The 20,636-nt window shown below is 38.3% G+C and overlaps 1 protein-coding gene across 4 annotated transcripts in view; it reads right to left on the minus strand.

Moving 5' to 3' along the window:
- Window positions 1-20,636, minus strand: part of Trax (Translin associated factor X) — a 142,918-nt gene that overhangs the window by 105,934 nt on the left and 16,348 nt on the right. Inside the window, exon 2 of one of the 4 annotated variants that reach the window (XM_070091453.1) lies at window positions 10,959-11,089. The exons of 1 other annotated variant lie outside the window; for it this stretch is intronic. In XM_070091453.1, coding sequence (XP_069947554.1) covers window positions 10,959-11,020 — 62 coding nt within the window. In that variant the 5' untranslated portion in view covers window positions 11,021-11,089. Of the gene's footprint in view, window positions 1-10,918; window positions 11,092-20,636 lie in introns of those variants that run through there. 2 more of the 4 variants (XM_070091454.1, XM_070091456.1) reach the window with 2 other exon arrangements.

Genomic DNA, 20,636 nt, shown 5'->3' on the forward strand with positions numbered 1-20,636 from the left:
TGCTGCATTCACAACCCAAGCTTCACACCTATATAAGAGTGTTGGTACTACTATACTTTCATACATTCCCTTCTTTGCCTCCATAGATAACGTTTTTTGACTCCACATATACCTAAACGCACCACTCACCTTTTTTCCCTCATCAATTCTATGATTAACCTCATCCTTCATAAATCCATCCGTCGACACGTCAACTCACAAATATCTGAAAACATTCACTTCTTCCATACTCCTCCTCCTCAATTTGATATCCAATTTTCTTTGTCTAAATCATTTGATATGCTCATCACCTTACTCTTTTCTATGTTCACTTTCAACTTTCTACCTTTACACACAATCTCAAACTCATCCACTAACCTTTGCAATTTTTCTTTAGAATCTCCCATAAGCACAGTATCATCAGCAAAAAGAAACTGTGTCAATTCCCATTTTGTATTTGATTCCCCATAATTTAATCCCACCCCTCTCCCGAACACCCTAGCATTTACTTCTTTTACAACCCCATCTATAAATATATTAAACAACCATGGTGACATTACACATCCCTGTCTAAGACCTACTTTTATCGGGAAGTAGTCTCCCTCTCTTCTACACACCCTAACCTGAGCCTCACTATCCTCATAAAAACTCTTTACAGCATTTAGTAACTTACCACCTATTCCATATACTTGCAACATCTACCACATTGCTCCTCTATCCACTCTATCATATGCCTTTTCTAAATCCATAAATGCAATAAAAACTTCCCTGCCTTTATCTAAATACTGTTCACATATATGCTTCAATGTAAACACTTGATCTACACATCCCCTACCCACTCTGAAACCTCCTTGCTCATCCGCAATCCTACATTCTGTCTTACCTCTAATTCTTTCAATAATAACCCTACCGTACACTTTTCCTGGTATACTCAGTAAACTTATTCCTGTATAATTTTTACAATCTCTTTCGTCCCCCTTCCCTTTATATAAAGGGACTATATATGCTCTCCGCCAATCCCTAGGTACCTTCCCCTCTTTCATAAATTTATTAAACAAAAGTACCAACCACTCCAACACTATATCCCCCCCTGCTTTTAACATTTCTGTCATGATCCCATCAGTTCCAGCCTTAAGTACCTCCCCCACACTTACATTCTGCTCTTCTTCACTCCTAAAAGATGGTATACCTCCTTGGCCAGTGAATGAAATTACCGCCTCCCTTTCTTCCTCAACATTTAAAAGTTCCTAAAAATATTCTCGCCATCTGCCTAATACTTCCATCTCCCCATTTACTATCTCCCCTAATCTGTTTTTAACTGACAAATCCATACTTTCCCTAGGCTTTCTTAACTTGTTTAAATCCAAATTTTTTCTTATTTTCATTAAAATTTCTTGACAGTGCCTCTCCCACTCTATCATCTGCTCTCCTTTTGCACTCTCTCACCAGTCTCTTCACCTTTCTTTTACTCTCCATATACTCTGCTCTTCTTATAATACTTCTGCTTTGTAAAAACCTGTCATAAGGTAACTTTTTCTCTTTTATCACACCCTTTACTTCATCATTCCACCAATCACTCCTCTTTCTTCCTGCCCCCACCCTCCTATAACCACAAACTTCTGCCCCCACATTCTTATACTGCATTTTTAAAACTCATCCAACCCTCTTCAACCCCCCCCCCCCACTACTCATCTTTGCACTAGCCCACCTTTCTGCAAATAGTCGCTTATATCTCACCCGAACTTCCTCCTCCCTTAGTTAATACACTTTCACTTCCCTCCTACTTGTTGCCACCTTCATCTTGTCCCATCTACCTCTTACTCTAACTGTAGCTACAACTAAATAATGATCCAATATATCAGTTGCCCCTCTATCAGTTGCCCCTTTTATCCACCAATCCATAATCTAACAAACTACTTTCATTACATGCTACATCATACCTTGTATATTTATTTATCCTCTTTTTCATAAAATATGTATTACTTATTACCAAATCTCTTTCTACACATAGCTCAATTAAAGGCTCCCCATTTACATTTACCCCTGGCATCCCAAATTTACCTACTACTCCCTCCACAACATTTTACCCACTTTAGCATTGAAATCCCCAACCACAAGTACTCTCACACTTGGTTCAAAACTCCCCACGCATTCACTCAACATTTTCCAAAAACTCTCTCTCTCCTCTACACTTCTCTCTTCTCCAGATGCATATACACTTACTATAACCCACTTCTCACATCCAACCTTTATTTTACTCCACATAATCCTTGAATTAATACATTTATAGTCCCTCTTTTCTTGCCATACCTTATCCTTCAACATTATTGCTACTCCTTCTTCAGCTCTAACTCTATTTGAAACCCCTGACCTAATCCCATTTATTCCTCTCCACTGAAACTCTCCCACCCCTTTCAGCTTTGTTTTACTTAAAGCCAGGACATCCAGCTTCTTCTCATTCATAACATCCACAATCATCTCTTTCTTATCATTTGCACAACATCCACGCACATTCAGACTTCCCACTTTGACAATTTTCTTCTTCTTATTCTTTTTAGTAATCTTTACAGGAAAAGGGGTTACTAGCCCATTGTTCCCGGCATTTTAGTTGACTTTCACAACACGCATGGCTTACAGAGGAAAGATTCTTATTCCACTTCCACATGGATATATATATATATATATATATATATATATAGTAGGTTGGTAGACAGCAACCACCCAGGGAAGTACTACCATCCTGCCAGATGACTGTGAAACAGAAACCTGTAACTGTTTTGCATGATGGTAGGATTGCTGGAGTCTTTTTCTGTCTCATAAACATGCTAGATAACAGGGATATCTTGCTACTCCAACTTACACTTTGGTCACACTTCACAGACATGCACATGCATATATATATACATACATCCAGGTTTTTCTCCTTTTTCTACATAGCTCTTGTTCTTCTTTATTTCTTCTATTGTCCATGGGGAAGTGGAAAAGAATCTTTCCTCCGTAAGCCATGCGTGTCGTATGAGGCGACTAAAATGCCGGGAGCAATGGGCTAGTAACCCCTTCTCCTGTAGACATTTACTAAAAAAGAGAAGAAGAAAAACTTTATAAAACTGGTATATGATGTAGGGCGAAATGACAGTAGTTTGTTGGATTATGTATTGGTAGATAAAAGACTGTTGAGTAGACTTCAGGATGTACATGTTTATAGAGGGGCCACAGATATATCAGATCACTTTCTAGTTGTAGCTACACTGAGAGTAAAAGGTAGATGGGATACAAGGAGAATAGAAGCATCAGGGAAAAGAGAGGTGAAGGTTTATAAACTAAAAGAGGAGGCAGTTAGGGAAAGATATAAACAGCTATTGGAGGATAGATGGGCTAATGAGAGCATAGGCAATGGGGTCGAAGAGGTATGGGGTAGGTTTAAAAATGTAGTGTTAGTGTGTTCAGCAGAAGTTTGTGGTTACAGGAAAGTGGGTGCGGGAGGGAAGAGGAGCGATTGGTGGAATGATGATGTAAAGAGAGTAGTAAGGGAGAAAAAGTTAGCATATGAGAAGTTTTTACAAAGTAGAAGTGATGCAAGGAGGGAAGAGTATATGGAGAAAAAGAGAGAGGTTAAGAGAGTGGTGAAGCAATGTAAAAAGAGAGCAAATGAGAGAGTGGGTGAGATGTTATCAACAAATTTTGTTGAAAATAAGAAGAAGTTTTGGAGTGAGATTAACAAGTTAAGGAAGCCTAGAGAACAAATGGATTTGTCAGTTAAAAATAGGAGAGGAGAGTTATTAAATGGAGAGTCAGAGGTATTGGGAAGATGGAGGGAATATTTTGAGGAATTGCTAAATGTTGATGAAGATAGGGAAGCTGTGATTTCGTGTATAGGGCAAGGAGGAATAACATCTTGTAGGAGTGAGGAAGAGCCAGTTGTGAGCGTGGGGGAAGTTCATGAGGCAGTAGGTAAAATGAAAGGGGGTAAGGCAGCCGGGATTGATGGGATAAAGATAGAAATGTTAAAAGCAGGTGGGGATATAGTTTTGGAGTGGTTGGTGCAATTATTTAATAAATGTATGGAAGAGGGTAAGGTACCTAGGGATTGGCAGAGAGCATGCATAGTTCCTTTGTATAAAGGCAAAGGGGACAAAAGAGAGTGCAAAAATTATAGGGGGATAAGTCTGTTGAGTATACCTGGTAAAGTGTATGGTAGAGTTATTATTGAAAGAATTAAAAGTAAGACGGAGAATAGGATAGCAGATGAACAAGGAGGCTTTAGGAAAGGTAGGGGGTGCGTGGACCAGGTGTTTACAGTGAAACATATAAGTGAACAGTATTTAGATAAGGCTAAAGAGGTCTTTGTGGCATTTATGGATTTGGAAAAGGCGTATGACAGGGTGGATAGGGGGGCAATGTGGCAGATGTTGCAGGTGTATGGTGTAGGAGGTAGGTTACTGAAAGCAGTTAAGAGTTTTTACGAGGATAGTGAGGCTCAAGTTAGAGTACATAGGAAAGAGGGAAATTATTTCCCAGTAAAATTAGGCCTTAGACAAGGATGTGTGATGTCACCGTGGTTGTTTAATATATTTACAGATGGGGTTGTAAGAGAAGTAAATGCGAGGGTCTTGACAAGAGGAGTGGAGTTAAAAGATAAAGAATCACACATAAAGTGGGAGTTGTCACAGTTGCTCTTTGCTGATGACACTGTGCTCTTGGGAGATTCTGAAGAGAAGTTGCAGAGATTGGTGGATGAATTTGGTAGGGTGTGCAAAAGAAGAAAATTAAAAGTGAATACAGGAAAGAGTAAGGTTATGAGGATAACAAAAATATTAGGTGATGAAAGATTGGATATCAGATTGGAGGGAGAGAGTATGGAGGAGGTGAATGTATTCAGATATTTGGGAGTGGATGTGTCAGCGGATGGGTCTATGAAAGATGAGGTGAATCATAGAATTGATGAGGGGAAAAGGGTGAGTGGTGCACTTAGGAGTCTGTGGAGACAAAGAACTTTGTCCTTGGAGGCAAAGAGGGGAATGTATGAGAGTATAGTTTTACCAACACTCTTATATGGGTGTGAAGCATGGGTGATGAATGTTGCAGCGAGGAGAAGGCTGGAGGCAGTGGAGATGTCATGTCTGAGGGCAATGTGTGGTGTGAATATAATGCAGAGAATTCGTAGTTTGGAAGTTAGGAGGAGGTGCGGGATTACCAAAACTGTTGTCCAGAGGGCTGAGGAAGGGTTGTTGAGGTGGTTCGGACATGTAGAGAGAATGGAGCGAAACAGAATGACTTCAAGAGTGTATCAGTCTGTAGTGGAAGGAAGGCGGGGAAGGGGTCGGCCTAGGAAAGGTTGGAGGGAGGGGGTAAAGGAGGTTTTGTGTGCGAGGGGCTTGGACTTCCAGCAGGCGTGCGTGAGCATGTTTGATAGGAGTGAATGGAGATGAATGGTTTTTATTACTTGACGTGCTGTTGGAGTGTGAGCAAAGTAACATTTATGAAGGGGTTCAGGGAAACCGGCAGGCCGGACTTGAGTCCTGGAGATGGGAAGTACAGTGCCTGCACTCTGAAGGAGGGGTGTAAATGTTGCAGTTTAAAAACTGTAGTGTAAAGCACCCTTCTGGCAAGACAGTGATGGAGTGAATGATGGTGAAAGTTTTTCTTTTTCGGGCCACCCTGCCTTGGTGGGAATCGGCCAGTGTGATAATAATAAAAAAAAATAAAAAATAATAATAATATATATATATATAATAATAATAAGATATATAGGTAGTAGGTATATATAGATATAAACAAAAACCTGTATATGATATTGCTGGTTTCTTTTTCTGTCTCATAAACACGCTAAGATATATCTTGCTACTCCTACTATACACTATATATATATATATACTGTATATTACTGCAGTGTCATTATCTATAAATTAAAAAAATATGAATGGTATGCAGTGGTACCACGAGTGTTGAACTGCTCCCAACTTGACCAATTATGTAAGTGTATTAATGTAAGTGGTTTTGTAAGTGCATTTTTTAGGGTCTGAAATGAGCTAATCTAATTTACATTATTCCTTATGGGAACAAATTCGTTCAGTAACAGCATTTGAACAGCCTTCTGGAACGAAGAAAGTTCGAAACTCGGGGTACCACTGTAAATCCAAATGCAAAAGGCCACTTAACCCTTTGACTGTTTATGTAGTATATATGTCTCACACGCCACTGTTTCTGATGTATTTATACACGTAAATTCTAGCAGCTTCAAATCAAGCAGGAGAAAGCTGGTAGGCTCACATGTGAGAAAATGGGTCTGTGTGGTCAGTGTGCACCACATAAAAAAAATCCTGCAGCATGCAGTGCATAATGAGAAAAAAAAAACTGACCGTTTTTTTTTGGATTAAAACACTGACTTTGAGGTGTATTTTCGTATAGTATTTATCATTGTATTCTGATTTTCATGGTCTCAGGTGATAAAATGTATAACGTATTACAGAAATAGAGATGATTTTCATTACTTTCACAAAGAAAACGACCTTAAAATTAAGCTCAAAGTAGCAGAAATGTTCGATTTTTACCAATGTTCAGGAGTAAGCAAATTACACCACACGTCCAATATACGTCAACTGGGGAGTCTAATATTCTTTCACTAGTGCACTGATATTATTTATACCATTTTTACAATAATGCAGTAGTCTGCATAACAGTAAATTTTGTATTTTTTTGTATGAATAAAAAATCAAAATAGAAAGCAATAGTAATATAAGAGGGGCCCAGAGACTGACTAATGAACAGAGGATATGTTATTTTAGTGCCAAGAATGTCTACATTGTTTATTCTGGACCCTATTTTGAAATTGGCATCTTTTTTAATTTGCATGAAATTGGCCAAATTGCCAATTTCTGACCACTTTATTGGGTAGTTCAGATCAGTAAATGGGCAGTTTCTTGTACTCAACTGATAGAAAAAATGGAGTTCTAAAGAAATCGCTATGAGTTTGGTCAACTGGAACAAAGGAATTGGCCAAAAACAGGGCTCGAATTCGGCAAAATTGCCGATGCGTACATGTCGCCGAGACCACTAACTTCACGGGAGAGTAATTCCGTGAGTTTTCAACCAAATTTCGTACTTTTGGTGTCATTACCATCGGGAAAAGATTCTCTATCATTTCACAAGAAAAAATAATTTTTTTTTTCCAAAACTTTTGCGACGTAGAATGACAGTTTCAGAAAGGGGCTTGCGACAGTCAAAGGGTTAATAAATGATTTTGGCATGCACTAAACAATAATAATATACATGTACATATATATCTTTATTTATTACAAGTACATGTACATGGTATACAAGCCTAGCTGACATCAATGCATACTACTCTATAGAAAGCTGCTTCTTATGCTGAGCATTTCATTCATTATTAGGTTAGTTTTGTCCCCACCCAGGTACCCATTTTAAACTGATGAATGAACAGGGACAGGGACAACAGGTGTCTTATGGAAACACATCCCTAATGTTTTCCAGCCATACCAGAGGAGATTCACACCCCGGACCTCAGTGTGTGACCTGAGTGTGCTAGCGATCGAGCTATGGTAAAAATAATAATAGTAATAATAATGATTATAATAATAATGATTATAATAAAATAGTAATAACAAAGCAACTAGAATATAACAATAAAAATAATAATAATAAAGTAGCACTGGAATTAAGTCACACTGGCTTACTGAATTAAATTTATCCATAACAACCATTATTTAATTAAAGCATTTTTAAAAAAATTGTATGTTATGCAAAGAGTACTGTACTTGTATTACGTATACAGGAGACCCCTCATATTACACGGTAGTTATGTTCCTGAAAATGCCATGTTAGATAAATCTATGTTATATAAACTGAAGAACTTATGGGGAAAATAGGGTTACATTCCTGGGACCCCCATAAAAAGCCAAACAACTTTTTTTTAGACATCCAGATCTTACAAAAATAAAAATTATAATGTTGTTGTTGCTTAAGACTACAAATGCAACAGAAATATTATTATTTACCTTAAACTGTAGTTGCTGGTGAATGTCAATGATTGTAAAGAGAGTGGAGATGTATTTTGTGGCCCTACTGGGCTGAGGTTGTCGGCAGAAGTGGATGGTTGAGGTTCTGGTGCTAATGTCGATGGTTGTATTGGAGAGTGCATAAATTCTGTAATAGATCTCTGGCTTTTTTTACTCTGTAGTACATTATACAATATTCCAGAAGCTTGGTACTGCCAGGTTGGAGTCAGAGTCCAATGATGCAACTAGTTTTGTCATCACTTTTCTTGTGTAGTTACAATTGGATGACTTAATAACTCCCTAATCCAGTGGTTGTATTAAAGATGCTGCATTTGGAGGTAAAAATACAACTTTTACATGTGGGGGTCACATCCAGCAAAGCTTCTGGATGAGTACAGGAATTATCAAGAATGAAGAGAGCCTTGAATGCAAATTTCTTGCTGTGCAGGTAAAACTTGACTTCAGGAATAAAGTGATGCTTAAACCAGTCAATAAATATTTCCTCTGTCATCCATGCTGACTGGTTGACCTCCAAATTACTGGTAAGGTGATTTTATCTACACCTTCCAAGGCACGAGGATTCTTAGAGTGGTAAATAACCATGGGCTTACACTTGAAATCACCTGACATATTACTGCAAAGGAGCATGGTGAAGCGATCCTTTGCTGCCTTGAAACCCAGTGCACTCTTCTCTTGCTGATTGATGTAAGTTCTTGTTGGCATTTTATTCCAAAAAACATTTGTCTCATCAGCATTAAACACTTGATGTGGCTCAGCCACCCTCAGAAATAATTTCCTGAAATTCAGCAGGGAAATTACTTTCTGTTGTATGATCAGCTGAAGCACTTTCACCAGAAAACTTAATATTATGTACGTAACTTATTTTTTTTTTTTTATCACACTGGCCGATTCCCACCAAGGCAGGGTGGCCTGAAAAAGAAAAACTTTCACCATCATTCACTCCATCACTGTCTTGCCAGAAGGGTGCTTTACACTACAGTTTTTAAACTGCAACATTAACACCCATCCTTCAGAGTGCAGGCACTGTACTTCCCATCTCCAGGACTCAAGTCCGGCCTGCCGGTTTCCCTGAACCCCTTCATAAATGTTACTTTGCTCACACTCCAACAGCACGTCAAGTATTAAAAACCATTTGTCTCCATTCACTCCTATCAAACACGCTCACGCATGCGTGCTGGAAGTCCAAGCCCCTCAAACACAAAACCTCCTTTACCCCCTCCCTCCAACCTTTCCTAGGCCGACCCCTACCCCGCCTTCCTTCCACTACAGACTGATACACTCTTGAAGTCACTCTGTTTACGTAACTTATTACGTAACTTAAAGTTGTAGAACCAGCCAGCGCTAAACACTCTTTTTTAGGCCTTCCTTATCACACGCTGCTTTCAACAACTATAAGACCTTTTCCCTAATTAAGATGAAATTAAGTGCTGCACCTTCCTTTGTTTTTTGTTAAATCCACTCCAGCAATAGGTTTTCCTTTTTATTTATTTGTTGTGATCTATGTGTCATTCTTTTCATGAGATGACATCCTGGGTTATTCATTACACAAGCTCGATTTTCTTTGTAACTCCAAGACTTAAATGCTGAATCCTTTTCCTGCCACTTTCAGCAACACTTTTGTGCCTACTGGGTGCCATGATTGCTTGGCAGATACAACATATGGCAATTAAAATATCAAAACACAATCCACAAACACAGCTAGCTCCTAAAAGAGAATGGTCCTAGACGCGTATGAACAGAAGGATGGGACAAGGGTGGCAGGGGATGGTGGTAAGACTCTCCCACAGAGAGAGTGGTCTCACCCACAGCCAGGTGGCGGCCTGAGCTAGGGAAATATCCTGCAGGTAATGATCCAAATTTTTTCCCTTTCAGCAAACTGAACCGTGTTAAGTTAATTTTACAAAGTGTTGCATAAAATTATGCCACAATTTTTCAATAGTGTAAAAACCAAAACATGCCAAATAAATCCGTGTAATATGAGGGGTATTGTAACATGAGCTTGGCAGTAGTTTTGCGTATGTACTGTCTTCTCATCAAATTTTAAATCTTTAACCCTTAAACTGTCCAAACGTAGATCTATGTTTACGTGCATTGTGCTCCGACCTTGATTTTCTCCATTTGAAAACATAAAAAAAACGTACATCTACGTTCGGAGCACTATGTGAGCTAATGTAGATTTACGTTTAGACAGTTTAAGGGTTAAAAAGAGTACCCAACATGTGCTGCACTGTGTTTATTATAAAGAAAAATGGTTTGTGTTATTGTTTCTCCTGGTGACAACTAAGGTAGACCAATGGCTTTGGAATGTCAAGACAGGAGCACACCAACACAGTTCAATACTCAACTCACAAGGGCATTTAAACCATACATTATGTTGCTCCTTTGAAAAAGAGGAGAAAAATGGGACACAACTGATGTAGCAAATCTGTCAGTTAAAAAAAAAAAAAAGCAGAGAGTAAGCCTGTATTAAAAGTGAGATCATTAGAAAAGAAGAGCAGAGTTAACATGTCAGGGTGTTGAAGATGGCCTCTGAAATGAAGATGATATACTCACTAACTGAACAGGACACTTAATTAAAAGATGTTGAACTGTCAAGATGGTCCAAAAATTTTTGCAAAGTGGAACCACTTGTCCCTCCATGAGATGACCATGTGTGAGTTTAATTCACAATGTGCAACTGTGTGATTAATATGATCCAAGGTACTATACATCTCTTCAACAATCTATGTAATTTTTTCCTGATAATTATTGATAACTCCAATTTAAAAAAGTATTGATATCATTCAAAACAAGAACATGATAATTTTGACATATCAGCTACAGTACAGAGTAAACAAAAATATACAAAGCTAATCCAGGACACTGCAGAAAATTGGAGCCCTGATGTCATTACAGTTAATTACCCTGATAGTCAACTGGTGTATAATCTCCAAATTACCGTACATGTTTCCCCTTGCTTTATGCGGGTTCACTTGAATTGACTTTGCTATTAAGTAATGTATCATTTGGCCTGAATGAGTAAAGTACAGCTGCCATGGGTTTGGAATGCATCTACTGCATAAAGCCAGGAACACCTGCAATGAAATAAACACATTTATTGTCAAACACTATTTTTTAGTGACTTTGGGGTAGGCAAGACACCCAAATTTTGATCATGGTCTCCCCATTTTGCCTGATTAGTTTTTCCAGTTTAATTTTCAAGTGGAGCAAAGTTTTGGCTTAGCATAGGCAGACTGTTCTATTAGGTTATCACCTTGGGAGAAGAATTTCCTGTTGTATGTCCTGTACTACAGTTTAGTCAGCTTGAATGAACTGCACTGTACAAGTCCTGTTAATCTTCCACTGTATCTATTAGTGCAGCCTTTGTTATAATTATTACTGTTGCTATTGTTATGACTTTTCATACAATACTGCATTAATAGTATTAATATTTGTTATGCAGTAACTATTTCATCTTGCAAACTTACAAACAAATCATTATTATTTTCATCACATTCACCAGTGAGCAATGAGTCAAATAAAAAGAAATGAATATGGTAACAAAATGTCCAAAATTCAATTCTAAATAAAGTACAGTGGAACCTTGACTTACGAGTGCCCCAACTTACGAGTTTTTGAGATACGAGCCATCCCTGGTTGATTTTTTGTTCTGAGTTACAAGCCAACATTTGAGATACAAGCCAGCTCCCCCCTCCCTCATCCCCCTCAACCCAAAACCTGGACACCTCGCTTGTTTATCTATGATTTCATGCTTTAATTCCATGGAAATCATTCTCTTTTTCTTCTCAGAAATAATAATATAATAATAATATAATAATATTAGTCAAGTCACTCAGTAAGTCAGTCAGTCAAATCATTCAGTAAGTCAGGTCACTCAGTAAGTCAAGTCATTCAGTCAGTCATGTTATTCAGTCAGTCAGGTCATTCAGTCAGTCAAGTCATTCAGTAAGTCAGTAAAGTCAATCAGTAAGTATGCCAAGTCACTCAATAAGTCAGTCAAGTCATTCAGTAAGTCAGTCAAGTCACTCAGCAAGTCAGTCATGTCACTCAGTAAGTCAGTCAAGTCATTCAATAAATCAGTCTAGTCATTCAGTAAGTCAGTCAAGTCATTCAGTAAGTCAGTCAAGTCACTCATTAAGTCAGTCAAGTCACTCAGTAAGTCAGTCAAGTCATTCAGTAAGTCAGTCAAGTCACTCAGTAAGTCAATCAAGTCACTCAGTAAGTCAGTCAAGTCATTCAGTAAGTCAGTCAGTCAGTCACACAAAATCATGTTAACCTCTTTTTCTGTGTACAAAGTAACACTTCAGTTACGGCTACAGGTTATCTCTTGTTTAACATCTTTGTTAATTCTAAGACTTAGTGCTTATACCTCTTCGTGCCACTTTCAGCAACACTGGTATGGCTACTGGATGTCATGATTGCTTGGCAGATAAAAGATATAGTAATTAAAATATCGTAACACAATTGACAAACACAGCTGCCTTGTAGGAGAGAAAGACTGAACAAGTATGAGTTAGGAATGCTGGGATGGTGGGGTAGTGTCGGGGAGTGAACCATGTTAAATTAACTATACAACGTGTTACATAAAATTGTTCAGCAATTCTTCAATGGCAGTCTACTGTGTTACAGGTCCGCCATCACAAATCCGGCAATCAGTTATTCGGTTCCTTCAGTTATTCGGCACTAATTTTGGATAGCATAATTTCAAATTTCCAGGGTCGCCACACCAACCTGCTGGTACTGTTTGGTGGCGCTACTTGCTGCATAAGTCATTCCAATTTCTTTTTCTCCATTTACTGTTTTAACCTGCTTACTTTTAGCCCTAGCCATGGTTCCAATGAATAAAAGAAATGCTTCTCATTATGTAAAGCACCTACACAGTACATTATCCATTAAAGACATGGTGGCTTTGAAGCCACTGTCGGTTGTCATGAACTCAGTCTCATGAAGCAGGAGAATATGCTTTATTATTATGATAATATCAACACTACAGTTATTTGCCTATCACAATTGATCTAACATGACATAAGAAACAATATAAATAACATAAAACATGTTAAATACTCCAGAATAAATAATATTTGGCATAACACCGAGCAGTTCGACGGAGGTATGAAGAGGATATGGTATACAAATACCATTCTCCTATCCCTGTCTTGGTGGCTTATATTAGAGAAAATGGAGTATAGCATAGGGCTAACTGTGATATACACTCATACTGCACCATAAACCTGAAACAAAAGTTATTTTCTCTATATAGATTATCACACATAGCAGCATATGTGTAGAGAACCTAGGATAACCCAAAAAAGTCAGACAACGTGGCTTATTTCTAGTACCTGGCTTGGGTTAGCCATATTAGGTATGTTTCTTTACACCTGTTGTCTATGTTTACCCATCAGTAAATGGGTACCTGGGTATTAGCCGACTAGTGTGGGTGTTATCCTTGGACACTGACCTAATTTTCTTGAAATACTCAGCATAACAAGCGGCTTTCTATATAGAAGAATGTCACTGATGTCAGCTAGGCCTGTATACCTTGTACATGTACGTGTAGTAAATAAAGATATTATTATTATTAGTATTATTATTATATTATTTTCTCAGTTGTTTGTTGGGTTATCTTATTCAAACTTGGGCAATGTATGAGGGAAAGATACTTCTTCACGTACACCAAAAATGAAAGAAATCAGACCATAAATAGCGGAGTTCACTTCTCAGCCATTAGCGGCCACTTAGCGGTATATTTTTGTTTGGTTGTTAAGATTATATTCTCATTTTTTCAGTCTCATTTGATAGAATGAAAGATATATTACAGAAATAGATATGATTTTGATTGCTTTCATGACGAAAAGTACCTTGAAATTGCGCTCACAGTAGCGAAAATGTTCTATTCTTTAGCGAAGCTCAAGAGTAAACAAATGACGTCACCGTCCAATACCTGTCCGCCTGCCAGTCTAAATTCCAGTACGGAGTCAAGAATGGATTGACATTATTTATACAATTATTACAATAATGCAGCAGTCTGCATAACAGTAAATCTTCTATTTTTGTGTGAATAAAAATTCCAAATCAAAAGCAAGAGTAATATAAGAGGGGCATGTAGCCGTGACTAATGAACAGAGAAAATGTTATTTTAGTGCCAGGAATGTCTACATTGTTTATTCTGGACCCTATTTTGAAATTGGCATCTGTTGAAATTTGTGTGAAATCGGCCAAATTGCCAATTTCTGACCACTTTATTGGGTAGTTGAAATAAGTGAATGGGCGGTTTCTTGTACTCAGTTGACAGACTAGAAGTAAATAAGTTTATTCAGGTATACACAAATACAGTTACATAGATTATTATACATAGAAGTGTATGTATAGAGTACCTTGAATAACCCAGAAAAGTCAGACAAAGTGACTTATTTCCAGTACCTGGCTTGGGCTTGCCATATATGATTTTTGGTAAATATTTTTTTTTTCTCAGTTGTTTGTTGGGCTATCTCATTGAAACTTGAGAAATGTATGATGGAAAGATGCTTCTTAACGTACAGCAAAAATAAAAAAGAGGGACGATAAATAAGGGAGTTAACTTTTCAGCCATTAGCTGCCTCTTTGCAGTATATTTTTGTATGGTTTTTATGGTTGTATTCTCATTTTTTTTGGCTCATTTGATAGAATGGAAGATATATTACAGAAATAGACATGATTTTGATTGCTTTCATGACATAAAGTACCTTGAAATTGAGCTCAAAGTAGCAGAAATGTTCGATTTTCGCCGACGTTCAATGAACTGCGTAAGTCAAGTTGGTTAGTTTTATTATGTGTATTCTAACCTAACCACTCTGTAATTCGGCAAACTCAGTAATCCGGCACACTACAGGTCCCAATGATGCCGGATTTGTGATGGAGGACCTGTATTATAATAACCATAGAGCTTCAGTTCCATAAATTAATAATAATAATAATGATAGAACTTGTTCCCTAAATTAATAATAACAATAATAATCATAATAATAATAAAGTTTTTCTTCTTCTCTTTTTTAGTACAGTGCCTGCACTCTGAAGGAGGGGTGTTAATGTTGCAGTTTAAGAACTGTAGTGTAAAGCACCCTTCTGGCAAGACAGTGATGGAGTGAATGTTGGTGAAAGTTTTTCTTTTTCGGGCCACCCTGCCTTGGTGGGAATCGGCCAGTGTGATAATAATAATAATAATAATAATAATAATAATAATAATAAAAATAATAATATAATACTACTAATAATAAATTATTATAATGATAGAGCTTCAGTTCCCTAAATTAATAATAATAATAATAATAATAGAGCTTCAGTTCCTTAAATTAATAATAATAATAATAATAATACATGTATTATTATTATTATATTATAAATTCAAGTCTCTTCTCAAAGATCACTTACTCACCCAAAACCAAATAAATACTGAATAACTGAACCTTATAAATTGTGTATCTTAAATGTTTCTCACAATTATATCACATAAATGTTAAACCTAAAACCCAATCTAACTTTATTATTTTTTAAATACACTACCTAACAGAATACTCCATATGACTGAATGTACAACAATGCATGCAACCATATGACCTGTCTTTGTAATACTCACTTGTGCTTTATAGTAATCTGTTTACAATAATGTCTTATCACTGATTTCATCATTGCTTAGTTAATCTTAAGTTAATTTTAAGCCAGCCCGTAATGCTATGCATAGTATAAGTGGCTTTGGCATGCTGCTCTTATCTGTATTTTTTTGTACCTCTGTATGTGTGCTCAAATTGTTAATAAATAAATAAATAAATAAATAACAATAGAGCTTCAGTTCCGTAAATTAATAATAATTATTATTATAATAATGATAGAGCTTCAGTTCCATAAATAATAATAATAATAATGCATAATACGTACATAATAATAATTGGGAAGATGGAGGGAATATTTTGAGGAATTGTTAAATGTTGATGAAGATAGGGAAGCTGTGATTTCGTGTATAGGACAAGGAGGAATAACATCTTGTAGGAGTGAGGAAGAGCCAGTTGTGAGTGTGGGGGAAGTTCGTGAGGCAGTAGGTAAAATGAAAGGGGGTATGGCAGCCGGGATTGATGGGATAAAGATAGAAATGTTAAAAGCAGGTGGGGATATAGTTTTGGAGTGGTTGGTGCAATTATTTAATAAATGTATGGAAGAGGGTAAGGTACCTAAGGATTGGCAGAGAGCATGCATAGTTCATTTGTATAAAGGCAAAGGGGATAAAAGAGAGTGCAAAAATTATAGGGGGATAAGTCTGTTGAGTATACCTGGTAAAGTGTATGGTAGAGTTATTATTGAAAGAATTAAGAGTAAGATGGAGAATAGGATAGCAGATGAACAAGGAGGCTTTAGGAAAGGTAGGGGGTGTGTGGACCAGGTGTTTACAGTGAAACATATAAGTGAACAGTATTTAGATAAGGCTAAAGAGGTCTTTGTGGCATTTATGGATTTGGAAAAGGCGTATGACAGGGTGGATAGGGGGGCAATGTGGCAGATGTTGCAGGTGTTTGGTGTAGGAGGCAGGTTACTGAAAGCAGTGAAGAGTTTTTACGAGGATAGTGAGGCTCAAGTTAGAGTATGTAGGAAAGAGGGAAATTATTTCCCAGTAAAAGTAGGCCTTAGACAAGGATGTGTGATGTCACCGTGGTTGTTTAATATATTTATAGATGGGGTTGTAAGAGAAGTAAATGTGAGGGTCTTGGCAAGAGCCGTGGAGTTAAAAGATAAAGAATCACACACAAAGTGGGAGTTGTCACAGCTGCTCTTTGCTGATGACACTGTGCTCTTGGGAGATTCTGAAGAGAAGTTGCAGAGATTGGTGGATGAATTTGGTAGGGTGTGCAAAAGAAGAAAATTAAAGGTGAATACAGGAAAGAGTAAGGTTATGAGGATAACAAAAAGATTAGGTGATGAAAGATTGAATATCAGATTGGAGGGAGAGAGTATGGAGGAGGTGAATGTATTCAGATATTTGGGAGTGGACGTGTCAGCGGATGGGTCTATGAAAGATGAGGTCAATCATAGAATTGATGAGGGGAAAAGAGTGAGTGGGCACTTAGGAGTCTGTGGAGACAAAGAACTTTGTCCTTGGAGGCAAAGAGGGGAAAGTATGAGAGTATAGTTTTACCAATGCTCTTATATGGGTGTGAAGCATGGGTGATGAATGTTGCAGCGAGGAGAAGGCTGGAGGCAGTGGAGATGTCATGTCTGAGGGCAATGTGTGGTGTGAATATAATGCAGAGAATTCGTAGTTTGGAAGTTAGGAGGAGGTGCGGGATTACCAAAACTGTTGTCCAGAGGGCTGAGGAAGGGTCGTTGAGGTGGTTCGGACATGTAGAGAGAATGGAGCGAAACAGAATGACTTCAAGAGTGTATCAGTCTGTAGTGGAAGGAAGGCGGGGTAGGGGTCGGCCTAGGAAAGGTTGGAGAGAGGGGGTAAAGGAGGTTTTGTGTGCGAGGGGCTTGGACTTCCAGCAGGCATGCGTGAGCGTGTTTGATAGGAGTGAATGGAGACAAATGGTTTTTAATACTTGACGTGCTGTTGGAGTGTGAGCAAAGTAACATATATGAAGGGGTTCAGGGAAACCGGCAGGCCGGACTTGAGTCCTGGAGATGGGAAGTACAGTGCCTGCACTCTGAAGGAGGGGTGTTAATGTTGCAGTTTAAAAACTGTAGTGTAAAGCACCCTTCTGGCAAGACAGTGATGGAGTGAATGATGGTGAAAGTTTTTCTTTTTCAGGCCACCCTGCCTTGGTGGGAATCGGCCAGATAAAAAAAAAAAAAAAAAAAAAATAATAATAATTCAGATTGCTTCTGCTAGTTGGCACAGCTGACCAGGAGTAAACATGTTTACATCCCTGTGGGGGGCAGTTCTCTCGTGCTTGTTTGCATTTTTTTTACAGTCATTTGGGCAAATTTCTTTTTTCTAACCATGGGTTCTAGTGATCTACTGCAGTTAGCCTCAAAAATACTCTGTTTTCTCTTGTGAAGGCTTACTCAGCTCTGTAATAACTTCAGACAGTATTACCAAAGCTGGCTCCTCCTCAGGAAAATTAATGAATAGAAAACGAAATAATAATTAACAAAGATAAACACTTTATTATTTATTAAAGCAAACATAAAACAATAAAACATGACAGGTATATCCTATTTGAAAGAAAAATGAAAAATGAAATGAATAAAATAACATTTGAACTCAACGCTAATATATATATTGGGGTGTCTGGTGTTGGTGACACTTCGTGTTGTTGAAATCTTAGCCGTTGCTGATGTGGGGGGGGGGGGTGTTGTCGCAGGTGTTGGTGGCCACCACCGGCTAGTTCTTCACAGAGTATCGCCGTGAGTATTCTATCCCGATGACAGGAAAGCAGGTTCTTTACCGCTGCAATGATGTGGGGTTACGTCCTGCAATTTCATACAGGTGCACAGGTAATTAAATCCAATATGGGACGTCTCCAGGACGTTAGTCCGTCTCCGTCAGTTTTTCTCGTTGATTGACAGGTGACCCTCTCTGTCATCCAAGCTGAAAAGATAGACAGGTTACCCACTGCTTAAATAATCACTCTCCATGATAAGTACAATACCTAAAAGACGTGGTGATTATTACAACAGTCAACTTAGAGCAAGGCTGAAAAGACTAAGTTTATTATTGGTCCAAAGTGAAGCTTTCAACCAATAAATCCACTAGAATACAAGGCAGGCATGTACTTACAGTAGTGTTGGGAGCTGTGAGTCAAGTGATTTACTGTTTGACCAGAGCCCCACACGTCACCTTTCGGGGGAGGGGGGAAGAGGGAGGGGAATGGATAGTGGGAGCTAGACTGACCCTACGTTAACAAGCAGCCGGCAATCAAACTATCACTTTAGGGGTGGGGGAGAAAAGGCGGGAATAGCGGGAGCTGGACTTACCCTACCTTAACAAGTAGCCGGCAAGCAAACTATCACTTTCGGGGAGGGAGAAAAAAAAAGCGGGAATAGCGGGAGCTTGACTTACCCTACCTTAACAAGTAGCCGGCAATGAAACTATTGTTACTATATATTCCCTCGCTACTCCTATCTATTGAACTTTTCCCTCACACTCCCCCATACCAAGACTTATAGTCAAGGAGTATAAGAAGAATAGGCGAGGAAAAAGTTCTAACATGTGGAAGTCGCGTAAGGCAAGAAATCTTCTACTGACTGTCACGACTTAACCAGTCAGAGAAATAATTGGATGAACCATTGATATACACAATATGGAACTTAAAAGCCTGGAGTGCCAATGTCCACCTCAAGAGGCGACTGTTGGTTCCCTTAAAAGTTTCTAGGTATATCAAAGGTTTGTGGTCCGTTTCTAAAATGAATTCTTTTCCCAGCAAATAAAATTTAAGTTTGGAGATACCCCACACAAGGGCTAAACATTCCTTTTCTATGGTGGAGTATCTCGTTTCTGCGGGAAGGAGTTTCCGGCTTAGGAAGCATACAGGGAAGGGAGTACCATCATGGTATTGTAGTAACACCGCACCTAAGCCAGTATTGGAGGCATCAGTTCTCAAACAAAATGTTTTATTAATATCTGGAATCTTAAGTATAGGGTCTTTCGAAAAGATGCTTTTAATCTCATTAAACTTTTCCCGAGCTACGTCGGAAAGTTCAAGAGGTTCCTTCACAGACTTTTTAAGGAAGTCGGATAAGATGCCTGTAAGATCAGTAAGGTTCGGGATAAACCGTGCATAAAAATTTACAGAACCAAGAAAGCTACGCATGAGCTTCTTGGTTTTGGGGAATTTAAATTCTAATAAAGCTTTGATCTTACTGGGGAGAGGCTGCAGAGAGTTATTAGAAAGTATCAGTCCAAGATATCTAATCTTGTTATACCCAAGGAAGCATTTCTTCGGCTTGGCAGTGAGGCCATGTGAGCGTAACCTACGCAAAACTGATGTTAATGTTTGGATATGTTCGCCCCACGTAGATGTCATTACGTAAATGTTATCAAAATAAACTGAAACATTTGGCATATTACCCAAGACCTTTCTCATCAGTCTCACGTAGGTAGCACAGGCAGTTACCAAACCGAAGGGCATAGTTCTATATTGCATCAGTCCTTGGTGTGTAGGAAAAGCGGTGTACTGCTTAGAAGAAGGATCTAACATTACTTGATGATATGCCTGCGCAATATCAATCTCTGAAAAGAAGGAAGCGTCATAAAATTTGTGTAGATCGCTATCTATTAAGGGCATAGGCTCAGCATCCCACCGAGTTATAGCATTAAGGCCTCTGAAGTCAATAGCAAGTCTATATGAATTATCCTCCTTCTTAACCATGACTACTGGTGAACAATATGAAGATACTGAAGGTTCAATGATCTTTAGTTTTAATAATTTGTCTACCTCTCGGTCAAATGCATCCCTAAGGTGAACTGGAACTGGGTATAATTTTCGTTTGATAGGATTGTCCGTCACTAAGTCAATCTTATGGACTACCGTGGAGGTAACACCTGGAATATCAGTAAAGACGTCTGAAAAGTTACTCACACATTGAAGTAGTTCATGTCTCTTATGGTCATCCAAAGATTCATTAATATTAATGTTGGTTGCGCCCGAGTGGTCA

Source organism: Cherax quadricarinatus, chromosome 35, assembly GCF_038502225.1.
Source record: "Cherax quadricarinatus isolate ZL_2023a chromosome 35, ASM3850222v1, whole genome shotgun sequence".
NCBI lineage: Eukaryota > Metazoa > Arthropoda > Malacostraca > Decapoda > Parastacidae > Cherax > Cherax quadricarinatus.